The 24,000-nt window shown below is 40.4% G+C and overlaps 1 protein-coding gene across 1 annotated transcript in view; it reads right to left on the bottom strand.

Annotated features, from left to right (window-relative positions):
* Positions 1–24,000, bottom strand: part of IQCK (IQ motif containing K) — a 129,344-nt gene that overhangs the window by 103,097 nt on the left and 2,247 nt on the right. Inside the window, exons 2-4 of the mRNA XM_055340630.1 lie at positions 15,879–15,943; positions 14,156–14,285; positions 13,101–13,198 (exon numbers count right to left, since the gene is read on the bottom strand). Of these exons, the coding sequence (XP_055196605.1) occupies positions 13,101–13,198; positions 14,156–14,285; positions 15,879–15,943 (293 nt within the window). The remainder of the gene's footprint in view (positions 1–13,100; positions 13,199–14,155; positions 14,286–15,878; positions 15,944–24,000) is intronic.

Here is a 24,000-nt window from a genome sequence, read left to right as displayed (position 1 = left end):
TCTAGACATGAAGTCTCAAGAGAAGTCTGGGATACTTGCAGTCTTCCTTTCTTACTTTTTTTTTGGTCACTGTGGCTGTGATTCCAGCAGCTTCTTCAGCCTTGGAGGGCTCTTCATAGTTCATTCTCAGATTCTGAGCTCACCATATTATTTCCACGAGTTATGTTTAGATTTTTACAAATATATATTATGTTTAGAAGGCACTAGTATTTTTAGAATGATGAGGAAAGTCCATCCTTGGCCATCTGTAATACACAGAAATTAGTAACAAGGATGCCACCTTCCATTTATTCAAGCAACAACTGGTTACCCAGTAGGGACCATAGGGAGTAACGTTCCTCTTGTAGACTTGCTACTTTCCAGGCATATGTTAATTGTGTTCACAACAGTTAACGTGTACTCAGTGCTTTCTCTGTGCCAGGCACTCTTTTAAATTTTACTTAACATGGGATCCCTGGGTGGCTCAGCGGTTCAGTGCCTGCCTTCGGCCCAGGGCATAATCCTGGAGTCTCAGGATCTAGTCCCACATCAGGCTCCCTGCATGGAGCCTGCTTCTCCCTCTGCCTCTCTCTTTCTCTGTGTCTCTCATGAATAAATAAATAAAATCTTTAAAATAAATAAACAAATTTTACTTATTTATCCTCACAACAGCTACTACTACTTCTTATTATTATTATTATTATTACTACTACTACTACTATTCCCATTTTACAGATTAGGGCACAGAAAGTTTAAATATCTTGCCCAAAGTCACTTACTCATAGATAGAAGAGTAAGAATTTGAAACCAGTTGGACTCCAGAGTTTGCACTCTCACACATTACCTCATTTAACCCTCTCAATAATCCCACCTGTGGTTTACAAATGAGGAGAGGAGAGAGTTGCAGACAAGTAACTTCCCTGAAGTCACTAGGCTAGATCCAGAAGTCAAACCTGTCACCTGCTGCCAGGTCCATATTATTTCTAATACAGCATATAAGGTAAATTGCAAAAAGGGCCGCTATTCTTCACTCCTCCCTGGATCCACATCCTTTGCAATGTAGCTTTACAGTTCTTCCCATCAAGAGGTGGAATCTATTTCCTTACTCCTTGAATCTGATCTTGTGACTTGTGATCTGCTTTGGCCAATATAATGCCATGAAAGTAGCAATGGGCCAGTTCCAAGCCTCAGGTTCAAGGGGCCTTGAAAACTTCTACTCGAATCCTTATACCCCTGCCCAGCTTCCAGGTGAACAATCCAGGGTTCATCTAATGGAACCTGGGAGTCCAAGTCAAGCAGGGATGATCCATCCCAGCTAAGCCCATCCTAGGCCAGCCGGTACCCAGCCTGCCTGGTAGCTACCCACAGACACATGAATAAGCCCAGCCAAGGCCAGAAGAACCTTCCAGCTGAGCCCAACCCAAATTGTTGCCTTGCAAGAGAGTGAACTAAATAAATTGTTGTTTTAAGCCACTAACTTTTGAGACACTTTGTTTTGTAGCAAAAGTTAATTGATGCCATGTATAAAAAGTGAAAAGCAATTTACGGCCAAATGGTAATGTTCACCCTATTTAGCAGCCCATCAAGACAGCTACTAGAGCCACCTGGCACAAAGCCATGCCCCTGAAAGCAAGAGGACAAAGCTTCAGAGCAGAAAAGGAAAATACTGTCACAAAGTCACTGCCCTTTATTTTGTAAGACAACCAGGGGGTCACCCTCAGGTCAGAGCCTGTTGACTTTCTTTTTAAAGCCTTGTCTTTTGAGGATGACTTTGATTTTTAGAAACAAAAGCAACTCCTAGCCAAGTTTGGGAATGAAGTGATCAATGCTGCCATTGTTAAAAAGAAGAAAAGAAGCATGACTATAAAGTTATAATAAGATTTTCTTGCATGGTTTACAAACTGGATCTGACAGCAATTCCAAGAGCCTCAGAGGGAAGTATTTGCAGCCTTGGTGACATACAGCAGTCCCCCCTATCCACAGAGGATAGGTTCCAAGACCCCAGTGGATGCCTGAAACTGCAGATAGTACCAAACTCTTTATGTACTATGTTTTTCCTATATATACATGCCTATGATAAATTTAATTTATAAATTAGGCATGGTAAGAAAATAATAATTATAACAATATCCCGTCATAAAAGTCATGTGGACATGGTCTCCCTTCTCTCTCTGTCTTAGAATATCTTATTGTCCTGTACTCACCCTTCTTCTTCTGGTGATGATGTGAGATGATAAAATGTCTGCATTACAAGATGAAATAAGGTGAATGACATGTTGTGATGTAGTTAGGATACTACTGACCATCAGGAGCATCATCTGCTTCTGGACCATGTGTGTGACCACAAGTGACTGAAAGCTCAGTTTAGGGGGCAATACGACAGTAGGACAGAGTGCTGTGAAGCCAGATTCCTGGACCCAAACCCTGGCTCCTCCTCTTGGTAGTCTTGTGAATGTGAGTACTCCTTGAGCCTCCATTTTCTGATCCAAAAAATGGGAACAATAAAACCTCCTATTCCAAGGGTTGCTATGATGACTAATGACTAAACCAGACCACAATGTGAAATAATACCTGGCATATAGGAAGTAGTCTATAAGTGATAGTCATCAATCACTACTGATTAATCACTCAGGAGGCAACTATCTGGCAATGGTAGATGATCAAGAAATAGCCCTTAACAGGGCACCTGGGTGGCTCAATGTCCTGGGATCTGCCTTTGGCTCCAGGTCCTGGGATCAAGTCCTATATCAAGCAGGGAGCCTGCTTCTCCCTCTGTCTGTGTCTCTGCCTCTCTCTGTGTGTCTCTCATGAATAGACAAATAAAATCTTTTAAAAAAATAGCCCTTAACTTGGTGCCATATTTCATATTTAGGTACTAACTTCCAAAATGTGAAATTGGGATCTTCTGTCTGGACCCACTTCAATGCTATGATATTCAATCAAAAATAACAAGATCAGACAAAAATCCAGTTTCCTCTACTCAAAATCTACCCAAGAGAAATGAAAACACATGTCCATACAAAACTAATTTGCAAATGTTCATAGCAGCATTATTCATAATAGCCAAAAAGTAGAAACAACCCACAACAACATGTGGTATATTCATACCACTGAATATATTCAGCAGTAAAAATGAAGTACTGTTATATGCTACAGCACAGATGAACCTCACACTGTACTATGTGAAATAAGTCAGATGCAAAAGACCATATACTATGTCATTCCAGTTACATGAAATGTCCAGAAAAGATAAATCTGTGGAGATAAAAAGTAGATTAGCTATTGCCTGGGAGTAGGGGTAGAAATGAAGAGTGACCAGAAATAATTATTAGAGATTGGGGGTGGTGGTCATGGAAATGTTCTAAAATTAGATTGTGGTTGTGGCTGCACAACTCAGTGAATTTGCTCCAGTTAGAGTGAGTGGATTTTTTAAAAATAATTTTTTAAATTGTGGTAAAATATACATAATATTTACCATCCTAACAATTTTTTAGTGTATAGTTCAGTAGTGTTAAACACATTCAGATTGCTTTATAGCCCATCTCCAGAATTCTTCTCATATTGCAAAACTGAAACTCCACCCATTAAATAAAACTCCCCACTTCTGGGATGCCTGGGTGGCTCAGCTGTTGAGCATCTGCCTTTGGCTCAGGGCGTGATCCTGTGGTCCTGGGATCAAGTCCCTCATCAGGCTCCCTGCATGGAGCCTGCTCCTTCCTCTGCCTATGTCTCTGCCTCTCTCTGTGTCTCTCATGAATAAATAAATAAAATCTTTAAAAAAATCCCCATTCCTTCCTCCCTGTAGGCCCTGGCAACAACCCTGCCTCTTTCTGTCTCTATGAATTTGGCCACACTAGGTACCTCATGTAAGTGGAATCATACATATAAATCATACTTTGTATTTCAATAGCTGTGTGTGTGTGTGTGTGTGTGTGTGTGTGTGTGTGTATGACTGGCTTACTGCACTAGGATAATGTCCACAAGGTATATCCATGTGGTACCATGTGACAAGAGTTCCTTCCTTTTAAAGACTGAATAATGTTCCATTGCGTGGATATAGCACATTTTGTTTATCCATTTGCCCATGTATAAACAAGGGTAAAATGAGTGGATTTTAGTAAATTGGGTAAAATTTCCATACTCACTTGAATAAAATGAGTGGATTTTATGGTATATAAATTATACTTCAATAAAGCTTTTTTTAAAGTTTTATTTATACTACTTCCTTTTAATGGACTTTAAGATCATCTCCATTTATTTCAACCAATGTTGCATTTAATGTCCTTGAGAGCTTCTTGTATGTAAAGACTGAGAGTTTTTCCAGCCATAGTATGGATTTAGAAAGTTTTAGGTCATAGAATATATATATATATTTTCAATTTTACTAGGTTTCGCCAAATTTGTCTCCAGGAGGGTAGTATATTAGAACATGCCCATTCTTTTCCACAGCTTCATCCATTCTTCATATTGCCAAACTTTTACATGTTTTGCTGATCTGAGGCATTGAGTATCTTTTGATTTGGCTCTCTGGGTCTCCCCTTTTGTGAACTTCCTGATCATATCCTTTGTCTATTTTTCTACCTCATGGTTCTGTTGTGTTATTCTCTTCTTTCTTATTGATAATAATAATTCTTTGTAGTCTGAATACTTGCTTACCAACAATTTATATATGTTGCAAGTATGTAGGACATATTTGTGGATAAAGTTCAAGGCAACTAAAGGCAGAGATCAATAGGAGTTGGAAAGTGCCTGGAGCAGAAAATTAAGTTTTGGGGCCTGAGATCAGGGCCACTGCGGTATTCACTGTTGTCATCCTGCATGTGCTTAAAATAGGGCCTAAGAAAAAGAATTATAGCAAGCTATTTATTGAGCACATGCTATGTGCCAGGTGCAGTGCTAAGCTATAATCCCATGATCTACCCTAATGCTCAGAATGAGCCAATGAGGTAGGGATTATTGTTCTTCTTCCATGTATGAGAAAACAGGGGCTCAGTGACATGAGGTCATTCATGTAAGGAGCTCATCTAAGATTTTAACTCAGCTCTACCTGATTTTAACACCTTGCTCTTAAAAAAATGTTTTAATGATATTCTGTTTGGCATGCTGTATTTTATCTTTTTAAAAATTGTCAACAGGTAAAAGTTAGGATGGTTCATGGTAAAATCTGGATTGGGGGCTTTATTGGAAACTCAGGAGATATGGTCATACTGATCCCATGTTCCAGCATGGTGACTAGCCACAGGAAATAAGGAGCATAGCAGCTGCCCCTGTAATGCATGAGCTTCCTTGATGGTCATAGTTCCCACCACTGCCTGGTGTCCCCTTGTTATTCCAGGCCTCTTTCAGTGTCTATCTGGCTCTGAAGTTCTTTGGATGTTTTCCTCTTAAGAAAAACAGTGTTGGGACACCTGAGTGGCTCAGCTGGTTGAGTGTCTGACTCTTGGTTTCTGCTCAGATCATGATCTCATGGGTAGTGAGATCTAGCCCCATTTGGGCTCTAGAGTCTGCTTGGAGACTGCTTGAAGATTCTCTCCCTCTGCCCCTTTCCCCATTCATGCACACATGTGCGTTCTCTCTCTCTCTCTCTCTCAAATAAATAAATAAACCTTGAAAAAAAAAAGGAACAAAACAGTTAATATGCTGGGTGTGGCTGAAAAATGGCCCCTCAAAAATGTCCATATCCGAATCCCCAGATCCTGTGGATATGTTATCTTACATGGCAAAAGAACCTTGCAAATGTGATCAAAATAAAAATCCTGCAATCGGGAGGTTATGGGGGGGTGGACAATGTAATCACAGGGGAGGCAGAAGGAGAAGATATGATGATGGAAGCAGGGGTCCAAGTGATATTGTTGCTGTCTTTGAAGACAGAAGATGGCCTCCAGGCAAGGAAGGAAGGTGGCTCCAGAGGGAACATAGTCCTGCAGATCCATTTTAGACTTTCGAACCAGAGATAGTCTATGCCCTGCAATGGGCAGGATGGTCCTGCACAATAAAACATTGTTCTGCATCCTAAATATTTTCAAATATCCCACTGGACATTTACTTGGTTAAAAAACTGATTTATAATCATCTGAATCTAGAACTTAACTCCATTTAACATACAAAGGTGGCGGGTTTTTTAATAAACATTATTTCAATATATTTTTATTTTTGGAAAGCAACTAATCTATACAGAGAGAAAACTGTTCTATTCAGAACCTAAGAGTTTCTCAGCATTTCAGAAAAATCCTGTCACCATGGGCGACATCACTTACAGTATACGATGCATCATGTGTGATTCAGTCTGCTTTTTGAAGCTGTCATAATCATGGGGATTCTATGTACATGTGCGAGCAAGTGACTACTCATATCTTTTGGTGAGTTCTACCTAAGCTTTAAAAGAATTAAATAAAGAAATAAAAATAAAATGAAAGAATTAAATAAGTATTACTTATGTCATGAATGGTTTTCATTGTATTTGTCCTTTATGCTATAGTATAAACAGCCACTATACATATATATAGTATATACATATACATAGTATCATATATAGCATGTATGATATATATATATATTTGAAATTATTGCACAGATAGATGTGATAGATTATTATGCTAACAAGCACCTAATTAATTATGCCTCCTAGGTCCATGCCCCTTTGCAATGTGACTTTGCTACTTCTAGAGGGAGTATATTTCTCACCTACTTATGAGTTGCTTTGTGAGTTGCTGGCTTTGTAAATTGCTTTGATCCATGAATCCTGGTGGAGAGGATGTTGTTGGGGGTTCCAGAGCCCTGGCCTCACACTTCTGCCTTTGCCCTCTTGGAATGCTGCTCTGAAACCACCAGGCTATAAAAGGAATGAGGCTGGCCTCCTGGAGAATGAGAAGCATATGGTGGAGGACTGAAGTGTCTAGCAGACACCAGCACAGAGGCTGCAGCCTCGTACATGAGGCCAGCTTGCACTCCCAGCCCTGCCCCGTCGCCACTGAAAGCAGTCACCTGAACAAATCAAGGTGAAAATGAGAGAACAGTCAGCCCATAGAAATAATAAATCGTTTTAGACCGTGAAGTTTCCAGGTAGTTTATGATACAGCAACATAGCAATCAGATAGCAATCAGGTAACTGATAAATAGGTAACAAATATTATCTAAGCATTTCCTTTCAGGCCATGAAGAGGGCTCTATAAAATGTGACAAGGAGTATTGGGCCCAAGAGGGTAGAGAACCATTCTGCTCTGTTGAGGTCCCACTGCTCCTAAAATAAAACTCACACCCTTTACTGGCCTACATGATGTGGCTGCTGCAGAGCGACCTTGCCTACCTCACCTCCCATCTCGTTCACTTGCTCTGCTCCTGCCATACTGGCTGCCTTTTTGTCCCTTCAATAGGTGACTGAGTTTGGCAGTACTGGGTCATTAGGAAAACTTAAGAAGAGTTGTACCGGAGGATTTCAGTGCCAAGGTGCCACAAATTAAAGACCGAACAAATGGTAAAAAGGTGGAAGTGAGATGATTTACTCAGTTTGTTAGTGAAAATGAAAAAGAAAGAAAACCACCTACATGGGGGGAAAAATCAAATATATGGGTTTGAAAATGTTATTTAAAATTTCTTTTTTAATAATTACAAAAGTAATTCATACTTTTTTCAAATATTACCAAACTTTTCAAAAATTACCAAAATAATTTGGAGCAAAGACCTCTGGATTTTCATCTCTCCCCACAACATACATGTGATTTCTCGCTTATTGGCTGATTTAGATACTAGCATCTACATTCATTTACCTTTGGCTTGGTCCATGTACTGCATATGTCAGTACACACCCAGGAAATGACTGTACAATATCTACTGTCAATTCACAGATGTACTTCTACCAACTATTTGTATAAAGTAATCATTTCCCATTCTTTATCTTTCACAGAGTACCCTTGTTTAACACAATATAAAATATTGCTAGCACCCAGCTAATTTCCCAGCAAAACTAAAAGGTCCATTGACTTTCTCATAGATGGTCACTTCAGTGCCCTACAGATGTTGCCTACATCTCTGTGACCTTTTTTTTTTAAAGACTTTTATTTATTTTTAAAGATTTTATTTATTCATGAGAGACACAGAGAGACTGGCAGAGACACAGGCAGAGGGAGAAGCAGGCTCCCTGCAGGGAGTTGGATGTAGGACTTGATCCCAGGACCCCAGGATCACGACCTGAGCCAAAGGCAGACGCTCAACCACTGAGCCACCCAAGCGTCCCTACTAATTTATTTTAGAGAGACAGACAGTGTGTATACATGAGGGAAGTAGGTAGGACAGATGCAGAGGGAGAGGGAGAAGCAGACTCTCTGCTGAAACAGGGCTCAGTCTCAGGACCCTGAGATCATGATCTGAGCCAAAGGCAGATGCTTAACTGACTGAGCCACCCAGGTGCCCCTTCTCTGTAACCTTTTTTTTTTTTTATGATAGGCACACAGTGAGAGAGAGAGAGAGAGAGAGAGAGAGAGAGGCAGAGACACAGGCAGAGGGAGAAGCAGGCTCCATGCACTGGGAGCCCGACGTGGGATTCGATCCCGGGTCTCCAGGATCGCACCCTGGGCCAAAGGCAGGCGCCAAACCTCTGCGCCACCCAGGGATCCCCTGTAACCTTTTTATACATAGTTGAAAACAACTATCTGGGAAAGGATTAAATAAATCCATTTCATTTGTTAAATTCATTTCAGGAAATGCACAGGGTCTTCATCTAATCTTAAGGCTGAGATAATTCATGGAAATCATTCACTTAAGGTTTAGTTTCCCATTTGTAATCTCCTCCAAAAATTAAGGACTAGAGAAATATCTGCTTATTCAATAGGCTGAATTTTATTCTGAGCATTTAGGAGATTAAAATATCTAACAAGGAACAAACCATTGGATTAGGATCTTTATGAAATTCACCAGAGTTCAATTCATAATATTTAGAATGACATGAATAAAGGAATTGAATTATGAATTAATCAAAATCAAAATCATCAAGTTTACACAGCTTGTCTGGCGCAGAGTCAGGTTGGAAGCAAAGTCAGCCTGTTTCTGGCAGCTGGGCTCTGAACCACTGGACCATGTATCACCACATAGACTGCCTCATTCGTGTGTGTGTGTGTGTGTGTGTGTGTGTGTGTATGTGTCTCTAATTGGCCAGGTGCTCTATGGCATACTAATTAGGTGCCCCTTATTGCTCTCCCCGCCCCCCCTTCTGCTTTATTCCCTCTAGTTTTCCTTGGAGTGTCACCAAGGACAGTCTAAATAAATGATTTTGCCCCAAGAGGCCTGCATGGGGGCCTGGTCTGGGTGACTGCCCCAGATCTGCCTCGCTTCTCACTCCTTTTCTCCACAGCTTCCAAACTGATCTTTCCTAACAGAACGTGGCCTGTGCTTCTGGCAAGCCATTAGACTGACCACCAGTGCAGTCTGGTGTCAAAGTCCTAGATTCAGGAAGCAGAGTAGTGCTCACCTTGAATCTTGGCTCCACCACTTACGAGCTGTTCCCCTGAGCTTGTTGATTAACCCTGCTGCTACATGGTCCTCATCCATAAGACTGAAATAAGAGTGCCCAGAGCAGAGGGTTGCTGGGAAGATGAAATGGGTTTCTGCAGATCAAATGCTTAGAACAATGTCTAGCACAAGGTAAGGCCCCTGAAGTGCTAGAAACTACTATTCTTCAGTTTCAGCTTCTGGCTCAACTCTGGCTCTCCTCTGCTAGGAGTCCCTTCAATTGTAAAGGACTGTGCCCTTTCTCAGCTCTAGCTCTAGGGGCAGCCTCACCATAGTCTACCTACCTCCAGAGGCAGTAAGTCCAGGCATTGTAGATACAGTTGGTAAATTACCTCTTGCATGTAATAGCCAAGGCAAACTGACAAGCACTCCCATAACTTAACTGCTATCTTAAAAGTTGGCTTTGACTTTTGAGGAAACATATTCATTCATCTAACAAATATTTAGTGGGTTCCTACCCCATCCCAGGCGCTGCTGGAGCTACATCATAAAACAAAACAAAAAATAATGAAAGCAAGGAAATATAAGTCAGCATGTTAAGGAGAAAATACAAATCAGCAATTATTTCTTGAGCGACCTAATATAAATGCTGTTTCAAGATATAATTTGAATGGCCCCAATAAACAATGAATTATGCTGCTGTTTAAGAGTCATTTGGATGTGAGTTCAGTTGTGGGTGATAGATAAGAATGCTCCAGTTATGTAATTTTGGCTGGAGGCTGGTTATCATTCAGTTTAAGCATCTATTCCCACTGACAGGATGTAAGGAACAGCTGAATTGAGAAAATGCAAATCTGTTGTGCAGATCTGGATAAGAGGAGCTCCTCTTGGGTCTGACAAATGTTGATGTAATTTTCAAGCCTTCAAAAATAACCCACAAAAGACTATATGACCAGGGGGTGAAAAAGGAGGGAATCAGATTTAATTAAGAAATCCTAAATTAGGAAATGAAAGAAGTTAATGGTAATCCACCCAACTTGCATATTTGTAGTATTCAAATTACTGAGCTTCTGGGCAAAGCCTGAGAGAAGGCAGGGTAGGATGCTAACCTTCCTTGGTGCCAATGAACGTCATTAAATAATACCCTTCATCCTCCCGGTAACAGGAAAACCTCTGCAACCTCCCACCCCCCCCCAGCCCCCGCACTTCTCCCAACCCCCCCCCCCACCTCCCAGCCGTTTTTTGTTCTGCCCATCTCTTTAATAGGGGATGAAACAGGCTCACAGATCACTTAGGGTCCCGCTGCAAGGAAGCAGTTGAGCAGGATTTTGGACTCCAGTGTGTCTGGCTGCCTTAAAAGTTTATCAATTTTTGCAAGCTAACAGTTTTAAGAACCCACATTTTCTACATTCCTTGATCGTTCATTACAACATTTAACTTTAATGCTCCATTCAAGCACCCTGCGGCATTTGATGTTTAGACTGGTTTCATTTAGTCCCAGCGGCAGCTCATCTGCAGGATGTCAAAGATGAAATATGAGTTGGCATAAGGATGCCTCATTAATCTCTAAAACAAATAGAAATTTCTCTGATTCTTTAAAAGCGTTTTATCATTGCCTGGAGGCTGGAAACTGTTTCTAGCCCCCTCATTACAAAATTATTTATGGGCAAACATTAGATATATAACCCTCAATGTAAAATCTTAATTGCTGCTCTTTTGGCTGATTTTTGTGTCCTCTGAAAGGGTATAAATTAGAAGAATAATAGCTGAAGAAATTAGACTAAGATTTGCACAGTTGAACATTGCTGCACTAATTCTAGATGTGCATTCCCAGCACCTAGATTCATTCTTGTTTTTCCCCTATGTACATTCTTATTTCAGAGAACAGATACAAAAAGAGAAAAATAAAAACAAAACAAAACAAAAAACCCTTCAGCTACCAAAGGATTTACTGGTCATTTGTGGTTTTCTTTCAGACAGAGCCATTGCTGGTCCTCTCAGCATCCATTCCTAGGGTCTGGCCCAGTAATCACACAGTAGGATTTAATAAATATTTGTTGAAAGAACTGAATTTGGGCGACTTAATTTGTCTACAGATATTCTTTATACATATTCAAACATAGGTAATTCTACTGTGCTCATTTCATTGTTTAATCATTGTGTCCCATCCTTTGTTAAGTCTAATAAAAGGCCCGATGCACTGAATATACTTTGGCCCACAGTAAGGTTAAAAAGAAAGATCCCTGAAATGTGACTTGCAGGACTGTCTGGTCTCCCTCATTTAGCAGCAGGACCTGAAGCCCGAGAGGCAAAGCCACCTGACAATGGCAGGGTCAGGCTAAGGGGTCTGCTCTCTGGCCCCTGGCCTCACTACCATTCCACTTGGCTGCACTTTGCACCTGTTAACATCACACAGAGGAGGGAAGGTCAGTTATGAATAGGAGACAGAAATTAAGCCCTCAGGAGAAGCCAAATGAGCAAACGAAAAAATATAAGAAGTGGAAACACTTCAGATTTTATAACCTACGGCAAGTAACAAATCTGTTCTTCAGAAAACAGATACAGATTTTTTTAAAAATCAGTATTTCCTGGAGCTATTTAGAGGACAGCCTCCAGCTTCCATTGTTTAGGAGGGATGAAATTAGGATTTTCTAGGCTATGAGTGTCTCCTCAGTATATAAAAGCACCATACTGGCTGTATGTACTTCTCAGAGAGAGACTCTGCTGAAGGCAACCAAACAGCTGATACATTAGCTGTGAATGCTCTAAACACCCTGGGATGTTCAAGCTGATTGAGGTTTGCACTGCAGTTACTGCCAATTTTTAAAGTATCATTGTGAATCATAACCTGGATCTGAATCCTAATTCTGAAAATTCATCTTGACCACATTTCTGAATCTCTTTGTTCTTCTGTTTTCTCATCTGTAAAATGCAGATGACACTAATAGAATGAATCTCACAGGCCTGTTTGAATGACACAGCACCTAGCAAAGCTCCCAGCAAAGAACAAGCACTTGGTCAATATTATATATTGTTGCTATTTTACTCTCTTCGTGGCAGTCCAAAATTCTAGGATTCAAAACTGTGCAGGGAACAACACACCCACGCAACACACAAACACACAAAGTATCCTGTCAAGTGTAGAAAAGAGGGAGCTTCCATGGGGATATTTACAGGAGGGTGCACAGGGATTGGAACTCCATTCACACAAAATACTAGCTGTAGTGTAACAATGACCAATGCTTAGCAAGCACTCCCAGTGGGCCAGGCTCTCCTAAAACAAGCTACACGTATGGTATTGGTCACAAAGTGGAGTATGGAGAGGCTAGAGGTGGGAAGATCCAGAGTCAGATAAAATATGAGGAGAGCTTTAATCTGCATGTACAGTCAATGGGAGCCAATAAACCTGGTAGATGCCAATTACCCAGGAGAAGAGCAGGCAGGGAGGCCAAGAAGGCGGAAAACCTCTCTGGAGCCAAGTGGCCAGACAGATGGCAGTGTATGTGAATGCACTAGATGTCATGGCTAGAGTTGTGTGAGTGACCAAAATATAGCTCTCCCTCCCAAAGGGATTGTTTTGAGAACGACCACTTGATGGTACTGAGATAATGAGGTACCATCTGATAAAAATGAATTACTGGGCATTTAGAAATAAAGAACCCCACAGAGAAACTGACCTCGAAACATTTTTCTTTCTTTGCTTGGTGAAGCAGGCTAGCCATTCCAGGAAGCAGAACTGGAAAGATGAATGTTTCTAAATATTCCTTGGGGGAACCTAAATCAAACCAAAAAATATCCCACTGAAAATCCCAAATGGCCCAAATGAATCTGGGAGAAATGTTTGTTTCTGAACCAAAAAAAGATACTGTCGGTAAAATAACATGACCTTAAATGTTGTATTTTACTCCAGAAGGCTGAGTTGGGCTGTATTATTAAGGACTCTTAAAATATCTTTTTGAGCCTCTGAGGACTGGTGAGGAGTTAACAGGGTCCTGCACAGGGCCAGGGCTTCAGGCAAGGAGGCCAGTGTGGCTGGAGGGAAAATAAGCAAGGGAAGTGTAGTAGCAACATGGCCGGAGAGGAGCAGGGTAGGGACAATTCACGGGGCCTGTGGCCACAATAATGGTGGTAAATGGTTGCCAAGGCCCAAAGCACACTAGCAGAGAGGACAGAATAAAGTGGCAGGAGAGGTCAGGCACCAGGCAGGGCTACAGGAAGTGGGCCCAGGGAGAAGACGTAGAAAGCCTATACCTCTGACTTCAACCCACAAAGCAGGCCAACGAGATACTTTCACCCACTTTTTACAACCCCCCCCACCTTTGGTTTTAAGGTAGAATCAAGGTATACTTGCTGCTATTTATCATCCTTATTATATTTCAACCTTAAAGACAAACCAGTGGGATAAAGGCACTTCTCCTAAAAATAAAAATTAAGGAGTGCCTGGCTGGCTTAGTCAGTAGAGTATGTGACTCTTGATCTCAGGGTTGTGAGTTGAAGCCGCACGTTGGGCATGGAGCCTACTTATATTTAAAAAATTAAAATATTTAAAAAATAAAATAAAATTATGATACATATTTTAAAAATAAAAAATAAAGTACAAATTAAAACAAGAGCATAATTCTTTCATATTTTTGTGGTCTCCCTGAGTTCTGTCTATCCCAACCTCATCCTGTGGTCTTACAATGTTACAAGCTTCAAACTATAAAAGACAAAATCTCACCTCCTTACTTACATGTTTTTGGATCGATTGTTTCCAACTGAACTTGAGGACAGGGTACATGCGAGTCCATGGTCAAATGAGGAACTGAATAAAGGTGCTCTGTATTGAAGCCATGGAGAACTGCTTCCTCTAATGGTGAAACCTGATGGGGGGGGGTTGGGGAGGGAATCAATTCATGCAAATAGTTAAACTAACAAAGGATAAAATTTTTTATTAACTTCAGGTTCAAGGGGGCATAATGAGTACAAATCTTTGTCCCTCTTCCCTTCTGAGACACCTATAAATGACAATCAAGGAATAGGGCCCTAATAGAGAAAAGAACAGGAGAATCATTGATGGATAGAAGATTTGCAAACATTTCCAAAAGAAACAGGGATAAAAACTGTTATTAAATAAGAAAGAGAGGGAATGGCAGCCCAGGATTCACAGGAGGAAACTGCCCCAGAGGATGGGAGTGCCTCTTCCCATCAGAACTCCAAAAGGCTTCAATTCTTAGGGGTTCAATTCCTCAGAGGATGGGAATGATAAACAGGAAGGGTTAAGTAAAAATCTGGCTGAGAGTCCACTGACCTGTCTACATTCCCCCTCCTCCTGCTTCTGCCCTTCTCAATGTACATAAAACTCCATTCCCACCAGCATTTTATATCCAGTTCTCCCTCCTTTCCAATGACTTCAATGATTTGCCATCCAGGTAGGTAGCCAAAAGGAAAAACAACAACAAAAAAAAAAAAAAAAAAAAAAAAACCTCACTGTTGATTTGGAGGCTGTCTGCAAACCCTGAAGAAAAGTCTTCCAGTAGACAATCACTCCCCATGAGCTCCTAGTTTATGTTTCTACTCATCAAAGAGACTCATCCAGAAGACAAATCCACATGTCCAATAGTAGAAGAAAATCATACCAGCTACATAGGAAAATCCATTCAGACCCCCATTTTAAATTTTGAATAAATAACCAAAGTTGTCTACACAGATAAAGAACATCAACAGCACAAAAGACAAAGATCAAGATCTACAAAGAACAATAAGTTCTGGAAGAAACACAGACAATTCAGGGGAGGGAACTGTAATTGGTATCTGCAGAGAAATTTGGAGAAGCATTACATCTATAGAGCAAGAACAGGATGCTATGAAAAAAGAGCAATCACAGGCCAAGAAATTTCTTCGACACAAGAATCTCTAATAGTGGCTGCTGCAATAACCTACTGGAAGTTTAGAGACTTAGACTTGATCCCATCCCAGTGACCCCGATCAAGTCCCTGAATCTCTTAGAGTTTTTGCTCCCTTACTTTAAACTCCATTAAGTCCCTATTTTACTCCAAGTATATGCCCAAAACCACCCCCTTCCTGGCTGCCTCATCCTTGGCCCTTTTAGTACAGTCTCTACCTTGCCCACACTGGTATACATAGAAAAATGCACTCTATCCCCAACTGTTCCCAACATGGACATATATTGACTCCTTTGTAAAGACCTTTCTCATCCAGAATCTCATTTGAGTCCCAGAGGTCCCGTAAGTCACTCAAGGATTATCTGTTCCGCCTAACAGATGTGGAAAACAAGGCTCAGACTGGTCATAAGATGCCTTTTAAGACACACCAGTAGTAGTAGAGCTAGGACTGGCCCCAATTTCTGGTTTTAATTCCAGTGCCTCCCCTTTCCCACCTTCCCAACTCATGACATCACCACTGTTCTCACATAAGAGCCTTTCTTTTTAGGTTGAGGCCTGGGTGATACTCACAGTAATCATTGCTTCTTGTTTGACTTTATATCCATCTGGAAAGGGAGGCAGCTCAGCTTCATACTCTAAAGGGAGTGGGGGGAAAAAATCCTCAATTCTACATGCAGTTTGTGATGCAATTTCTTTTCCTCTGAATAAAACATTCTTAAATTTTATTTTGGTTGATGGTTTATAGAAATGAAAACAACTGGCTATCATAGGTTAATAATTATTGTGAACCACCTTCTTTAAAATGTGTAAGAGGCAGTAGCTCTTTCTACTTACCATCCTTGTGCTTTAAAAAAACCACCTTTTTGTATAAATAAATAAATAAATAAATAAATAAATAAATAAATAAATATTGTTCTCTTGCATGACAGACTCAAGACTTTATTTTTTTTTATTTTTATTTATGATAGTCACACACAGAGAGAGAGAGAGAGAGAGGCAGAGACACAGGCAGAGGGAGAAGCAGGCTCCATGCACCGGGAGCCCGACGTGGGATTCGATCCCGGGTCTCCAGGATCTGCCCTGGGCCAAAGGCAGGCGCCAAACTGCTGCGCCACCCAGGGATCCCGAGTCAAGACTTTATATAAGAGTTTCAGAATCTTTTGCCGAGAAGGTACAACTTTAGATTTTACCCCCAAGTTATGATAACTACATGGAATAAAAGGAGGAAGAGAATGGGAGGGAAGCTAAGAGAAGACACCAATAGCTACACAGAAGGGAGTGGGGGGAAGTAAGAAGAGAACATGGTGGGAGGACAGAATAAAAGTGACAAAGAGATGAGCTGTCTCTTGAAGTCATGAAGACGCGCATGAAGGTAGGGTGGCCTGATTGGGGTATGCATCTGGAAGAGCAATCCCATAAAGACCTTGCTACTCAAAGTATGCCCAAGAACCAGCAGCGTCGGCATCCCTGGTGAGTTAGACATGCAACACATCAAGTCCAACCTAGACCTTCTGAATTCGAACCTGTATTTTAATGAGATCCCAGGTGACTTGTATGTACAAGTGGGAGTAGTTTTGCTGTAAACTCCAGTAGCTTCCTATTTGGCTGCACATGAGAATCACTGGGGAGCTTTTTGAAAATACCAAAGTCTGAGCCCAACTCCAGAAATTCTGATTTAATGGGTCTAGGGTGGGGGGCCTGGGAATCAGTATTTTTAAAGTTTTCCAGCTGATTCTAATGTGCAGTGAGGTGGAGAATGATTGTCAGGTTTCAAGACTGCTGACAGTCAACCTGTTGGGAGAGCCTAATGCAAAGAATATTCCATACAAGTTCTGCAGGGTAACAAGAACTAATGCTCAGTGGGAGACAGAAATGCCCATGGGCTATATTAGTTACATCCCTAAAAGAAATAGTGGTAAAAACATTTCTGGGAAAGTCAATGTTTTAATGGCAAATGCACGATTGCTTTGGAGCAATGAGGAAAAACAGTTTCTGGGCAAGATGGTATTGATAGAATGAATAAAATTGTATTGGATACATGTTTTGTTTTGCTACCTGGTTCCTTGTCAGTGAAACATCTCTTGACTTTTTTTTTTTTTTTAACTGCTAGCTATCAGGGTGGGGACCAGTATGTCAGGCCGTAGGTTGCAAGCCATCTTGATTCCCAATACTATTTATATTAGTTTTCTAATGCTATGTAACAGATTACCACAAACTTAGCAACTTAAAAAAACACACATTTATTATTTCACAGTTCCTGTGAGTCAGGAGTCCAGATATGGGGCAGGATCTCATCAGGCTCAAATCAAGGTGTTGGCCATCCATTGCTGTGATCTTATCTGAGAGTTGGGTCTTCTAAAATCATTGGTTGATGGCAGGATTCAGTCTTGTAGCTGTAGGTCTGAAGTTCCCATTTTCTTTTTGTTGGTGGGACTCTCAGCTCCTAGAGGCCACCTTCAGGTCCTTGTTATGGACAGTTCATACATGGTTATTTGCTACTTCAAGGTGAACAAGAGTTTCTTCTGCTTTAATGTCTTTATAAAGACTCCCTTGATTAGATCAGAGCCACTTAGAAGGATCTTCATAACTTAAGTCAACTGATGACAAACTTTAATTATATCTGGAAAATCCCTTGACAGCAATGCCTAGATTTGTGTTTGATTGCATAACTAGGAGGTATGTGGAGTAGGGAGTGGAAATCCTTGGAACCATCTTAGAATTCTGCCCACCATAATAGCTAGAGCTCTACAACTTTGCTTTCCTCTCAAGCAAGCATGAAATTCATTCTTCTTCCCCAAACACTTTGAGGAACACCAACATGGTATGTAAACTATTTATTCAGATTTAGGATATACACATTTAGAGCTTTGTCTGATACATGGTATTATGCATACATGCTATTATGAGAAACTTACAAATAATACAGACCTATCTTATATAAAGAGTTTAAGTCACATTTAATCCCATAACCACTGTATTTCAATGTATTTACTAGCATGTATATAATACACCAGTAAATTATTTATATTAGATCTCCTAGACCACATCAAATCATCCAAGTATGATTTGGATGTCCTTTTTCTTCATAATTGCCATCAGTTTTATTCTTTTTCTTCATAATTCCTACCAGTTTTATCCTTACTTGAAATTTGAAGAATTAATGACTGTGTTATGTGAAGGAAATTGTCTGGGCCTGTTTATGCTCACCATCATATTCCCAAAGAATACTTGTTGAATGAATGAACAAAATAAAGAATACAACAAGTTACTTTTGATCCTTTATTCATTTGTTCACATTTATTGAGAGCCTACTGTGTGACAGGAACCATCCTAGGTGTTGGAATCTTGGATATCTTTCAAGGCTGCTACATATATGATATGCCACAATTATTTAACTAGTTTACCCTTAGTGGGTGTTTAAGTTGTTTCCCACTTTTCATTATTACAAATAATGCTGCTAGGAGCATCATTATATATACATCATCAATGGAAAGCAGGTATTTTTATAGGGTTAATTCTTACATGTGGAATTGTTCTGTCAAAGGAAAATATAATTTAAAATTTTGGCCAAATTGCCAAATGTTCCTCCAATAATTTACAACAATTTATACTCCGAATAATAAGATGGTCTGTTTCTCCAGGTTATTACCAATCTCATATATATTTAAAATGATATTTTACTTTTATTTATATTTTTGTTATTTATTTATATTTTTTCTATTTAGTTTTTTTCCAGATCTCTGGAATTCACTTCAATCTGATGGAAAACATACACATTTTTTTTATCATATGACCACAAAAGATATACAGTTGAAATGATTATGTAGAAGTATGGGAAAATACATTATCTTCAGGATAAAATGATGTGCTTGTGATTTCAAGCCTCTAATGTTTGAGAATCTGGCATATTTGAAAACTTGTCACTTTTGCCTTGTGATTTCAATTTAAAATATATAGTGGATTACAGACTGATGGTTTTTATATTCAAAGCCATGAGTTTGTATGAATTTGATTAAGTTTGTGGAGTATTGAACTCATTAAAATAACTTGATTTACCATGGTTTGATTCATTCTGTTTTTTTTTTTTTCATTCTAAGAGCTGCTTCAGTGCTTAGAAAATTTTGTCTGTTCAGCATTAGAAATGCTTGAGAAAATCAGGTATGTTAAATTTATAAATGTTTATAATTTTTTAGTTACCAAAGCTTATAAACTGGGTTAATTGATTAGGGGAATTCAATGTTAAATGCACATCTAGTGGACATTAAGAACAAGTAAAAGTGGCCACTCATTTTACACAACAAAGGCACCATTCTTCAAGAGGCAAAGAGGCTATAACCCCATTGGTAGAGTGGAGCCTTTCTGCCAAAACTGGAACCTCTCCCCTCTATGGTTCTAGAATATGAGGTAATAAAACATCTTTTTTGCTCAGGCTGCTATTAGGCTGTGTCTGATTTGCTGCTGAACATGTTCCTAACTGAAACAGCAATTAAAATACAATGTTTACCAACAGGGGCCTATTGGAAAGGGATGAGTCAGGAAGGTGAAGAGGTGGGAGGGAATCTAATGAACACTTAGCCAACATACACTACAGCAAGGAGTTGTACCAGGTGATAGAGGGACAGATAGCTAGTGCAGAGGAGCTTATATTCTGGCGAGGGGATGAACAGTAAACCAATGCCTCTGAGATGTGGAAGTGCTGCTGGAGAGGACTTTGCCCAATGTTCTTGGTGCGGTGAGGAGAATGGGCTTCAAAATCAGGGTGAAGAATAAGTGGCTTTTTAGAAGGGGGGCCATTTAGGCTGAGTCTTGAAAGATAAAGATGAGAAGGCAGAGATGTTTCAGTAAGAGGAAAAGCTTGGGCAAGGCATGCAGAACAGTATAGCACATTGGAGGAATTACTTCTTGCGACTGAAAGTATATAGTACAGGACAGTAGCATTGTGCTTTGTACCTCACCTGGAGGGCTTATGTAAAATACAGAGCTTAAGGACTTATCTCTGAGGAGTCCAGCTCATCAGGTCCAGGACAGAGTACAGGAATTTGCATTTTAACAAGTAACCCAGATTTTTCTTTTTTAAGATTTTATTTATTTATTCATGAGAGACAGAGAGAGAGAGGCAGACACATAGGCAGGGAGACGCAGGCTCCCTGCAGGAAGCTCAGTGCAGGACTCCATCCTTGGACCAGGGATCAGGCCCTGAGCCGAAGGCAGATGCTCAACCACTGAGCCACTCGGGAGTCCCAAGTAACCCAGATTTTGATGCAGGTGCTCTCAGTCTACACTTTGAAGCATGCTGTATGTTGTATAAGGGCTTGGCCTTGAGTGACACTCACATCCGAGTTCAAGCCTGGTTCTGTCACTTACTTCGGGCAAGTTTCTTAAACTCTCTCTGCCTCAATTTCCTCATCTGTACAAAATAGGTAAAACTGAGTTGTTATGAGGTTTAAATAAGATGAAAAGCATCTAGCTCGGTGCCTAGCACATAGAGCAGCTCAATAAATGTTGCCATTAGGATGATTTGAACAAATGGTAGGTGATGAATCTAAAAAAAATCCATAGGAATCAGATCATTAAGGGGCTTGGGTATTAAGCTAGAATTTATTTACCATGAAAGCTGTGAAAATCATTGTAGGCCAAGGCATAATGTGATCAGATTTGAATTTTGGAGAGGTCCCTGTGAAAGAAGGTCTGAACACAGGCCTTCTGCAGTTAAAAAGCTACAGCAGCAATCCAAACAGGATATGGTAAGGCCTGATCTAAACCAGCAGCCATGAGAATTAGGGAGTGGGGAGTTGAGGGTTACAAATGTTAACAAGGTGGAATCTATAGAGATTGGAGAATGTATCTGAGGATCATGGAAAGTGAATAGGAAACATTTAAGATGAATCTCTGAGGGACACCTGGGTGGCTCAGCGGTTGAGCATCTGCCTTTGGCTCAGGCTGTGATCCCGGAGTCCTAGGATGGAGTCCTGCATTAGGCTCCCTATAGGGAGCCTGTTTCTGTCTCCACCTCTCTCTGTGTCTCTCATGAATAAATAAATAAAATCTTTAAAAAAAGAATTTCTGGATTGGGTAGCTGAGGGAATGATGGTGACACTTATTAAGATGGAAAGTTGTTGGGTGTCTAGAATAGAGCCTGGAGTCATTCCTGGCCCAACATTTAAAACAGTTCCCAGCATGGCAGGTATGTTAACAGGATATATGAAAATAATTTCATTGGAACCATGAGGTAAGTAGGAACTAGTCTGCATTGGGTTGATAAGAGAAAAGGAATGACAGTGGTGTGAACAAGGGCAGTGTTTCTTTCCAGAAGCTTGGCTGAGAGAAGGGATAGACAAGAGCTAGAAGATAATAGAGGCTAAAGGAGAGGTTTTTCTCAAGATGACAGACCAAAGGGTGTTTAGAAGAAAGGGTCAATAAAGTTAAATGTAGGAAAGGGGGTGACTGACCAGGATCCTGGGATGGCAAGAGGATAGTACCAAAGCACAGATGTAGGCTGAGCTGTGGGTAGCAGGGTATGCGCACAGATGCAAATATGTTTATTGGTATAAGGAAGCTGAAGGCTCCCCTCCTCACTTCCAACTGCCTGACTCTTACCAATGAATACCTCCTACATGTACTAAGTGGTATCACCCAACATTTGAGGAGGGAGGGTAGAAACTTGGGACTAGTAGATGGGAGCCCTGAGGGATGTTGACAGATAGGCACTGTGAGAGCCCCCTGGTGTTATTTTTCTCCAGCTGTACTCAGCTGCTGCGCTACGGTTACAAGCGTTGATTCAGAGCTGGTCCATGTTGGTATCTGGCAGGTGGGATGGAGGAACTTGATTTTTTTTAAAGGATTTTATTTATTTATTCATGAGAGAGAGAGAAGCAGAAACACAGGCAGAGGGAGAAGCAGGCTTCGTGCAGGGAGCCAGATGCAGGACTTGATCCTGGAACTCCAGGATCACGCCCTGGGCTGAAGGCAGGCACTAAACCGCTGAGCCACCCAGGCTGCCCAGAACTTGATTTTACAACAGCTTTAAGGGTTGAGGCTGCAGAGTATTTGGAGTAATGAGCCAAAGGCAATAATGAGGATGTTGATGACAGTAATAACACCAATATCAAAATAGAAGACTGTGAGCTCCCAATACTTTGACTCAGTCTTGGTTAAAACCATAGTTAAAAATCATGTCACAAGCAATAATAAGATTCAACTGGAAGCCTTGGCAGGAAAGATCTTTATTGATATGATACAAGTGCTTTTGAGGATACAAAAATCATAGGTAGTCATCACTGGAAAGATGAGAAAATTAGAGAACAATTACAAGTAAGTTGTCAAGTTATACATACATACACACACACACACACACACACACACACACACACACACATAGCATTAGCCAGGTGGGACAGTCTTAAGACAGATTATTTACCTATTCTGTATTTCTTCTTTCTGAAATTGAGTTTCTCACAGGTCTATTTGCTGTGATAATTTGTTTTTTTTTTTTTATAGCATTTGTACTTTTCTTTTTTCTTTAAGATTTTACGTATTTATTCATGACAGACACAAAGAGAGAGAGAGAGAGGCAGAGACACAGGCAGAGGGAGAAGCAGGCTCCACGCAGGGAGCCCGATGCAGGACTCCGGAGATCACAACATGAGCCGAAGGCAGACGCTTAACCACTGAGCCACCCAGGCATCGCGGTAATTTGCTTTTTGAATGGAGATGTACTAATAGGATGTAACACTTAACCTCACAGGATTACCACAAAGCCTGTTTTTCACTAAAGTTTGTTGTGAAGCACTAAATTTACTCACTACATGTTATAGAAAACTGCATGTTACAGTGTTTAAGAAATTTATCTGGGTTATAATAATCATGACAGCGCCTGAGTATATAATTTGCCATCTTTGGCCTCAATAACTTCATGATGTAGCTCTATCACTTTGTGAGTAGCATCAATTCACTTGCTTTTTAGAGAGCACCCCTCTTCATCTTTGCTTTCTCCCTACAGGGCTATTTGACCAAAATAAATCTCATGACTTTAAAACACAATACAAACCATGTGCCGTTGTTAACAACAATGAACATTTATTGAGCTCTTTCTAAATGCCTCAAACTATGCTAATCACCTTCACATATAATATCTTACTGGTCCTCACAACAGCCCTGTGAGGCAGGTAAGCAGTTTCCCTAACACACCAGTAATAAGCTATTACGAAGAGCTGTTTGGCTTGGAGAAGTCAAAACGTCTTTCAGTTTTTTCAGGAAAAGACAACCACAATTACCTTCAAATATGAGTGAATTCTTTATGGTGGAGTGATCAACGTGGGTCACAGCACCAAGGTGGTAAGGACCAAAGGGTAAAAACTAGAAGGATGACATTCAAAAATGAATTGATTCTTCTAAATATAATATGATGCTGGAAAAGGAATTCAAACACTGGATGGGAGGTGAAACAGCTGCTGAGGATTATTAATCAACTCAAGTCCACTATTCTCTTCTTCCTCCTCTGTATTTTCCACTTCTCTCATATACTGGTGGATTCAGCCTTTTTCCCATTCAACATTTACTGGCTTGGCTTGCACTGTCCAATATGGTAGCCACTAGCCACAAGTGGCTATCTAAATTTGTTAAACATAAGTAAATAAAAAATTTGAGTCCCAAATTTGCACTAACCACATTAAAAAAAAAAAGATTTTATTTG

Source organism: Nyctereutes procyonoides, unplaced genomic scaffold (genome assembly GCF_905146905.1).
Source record: "Nyctereutes procyonoides isolate TBG_1078 unplaced genomic scaffold, NYPRO_anot_genome, whole genome shotgun sequence".
Classification (NCBI taxonomy): domain Eukaryota; kingdom Metazoa; phylum Chordata; class Mammalia; order Carnivora; family Canidae; genus Nyctereutes; species Nyctereutes procyonoides.
The sequence above is the reverse complement of the archived record's forward strand: the minus strand, read 5'-3'. Positions and strand labels throughout refer to the sequence as shown.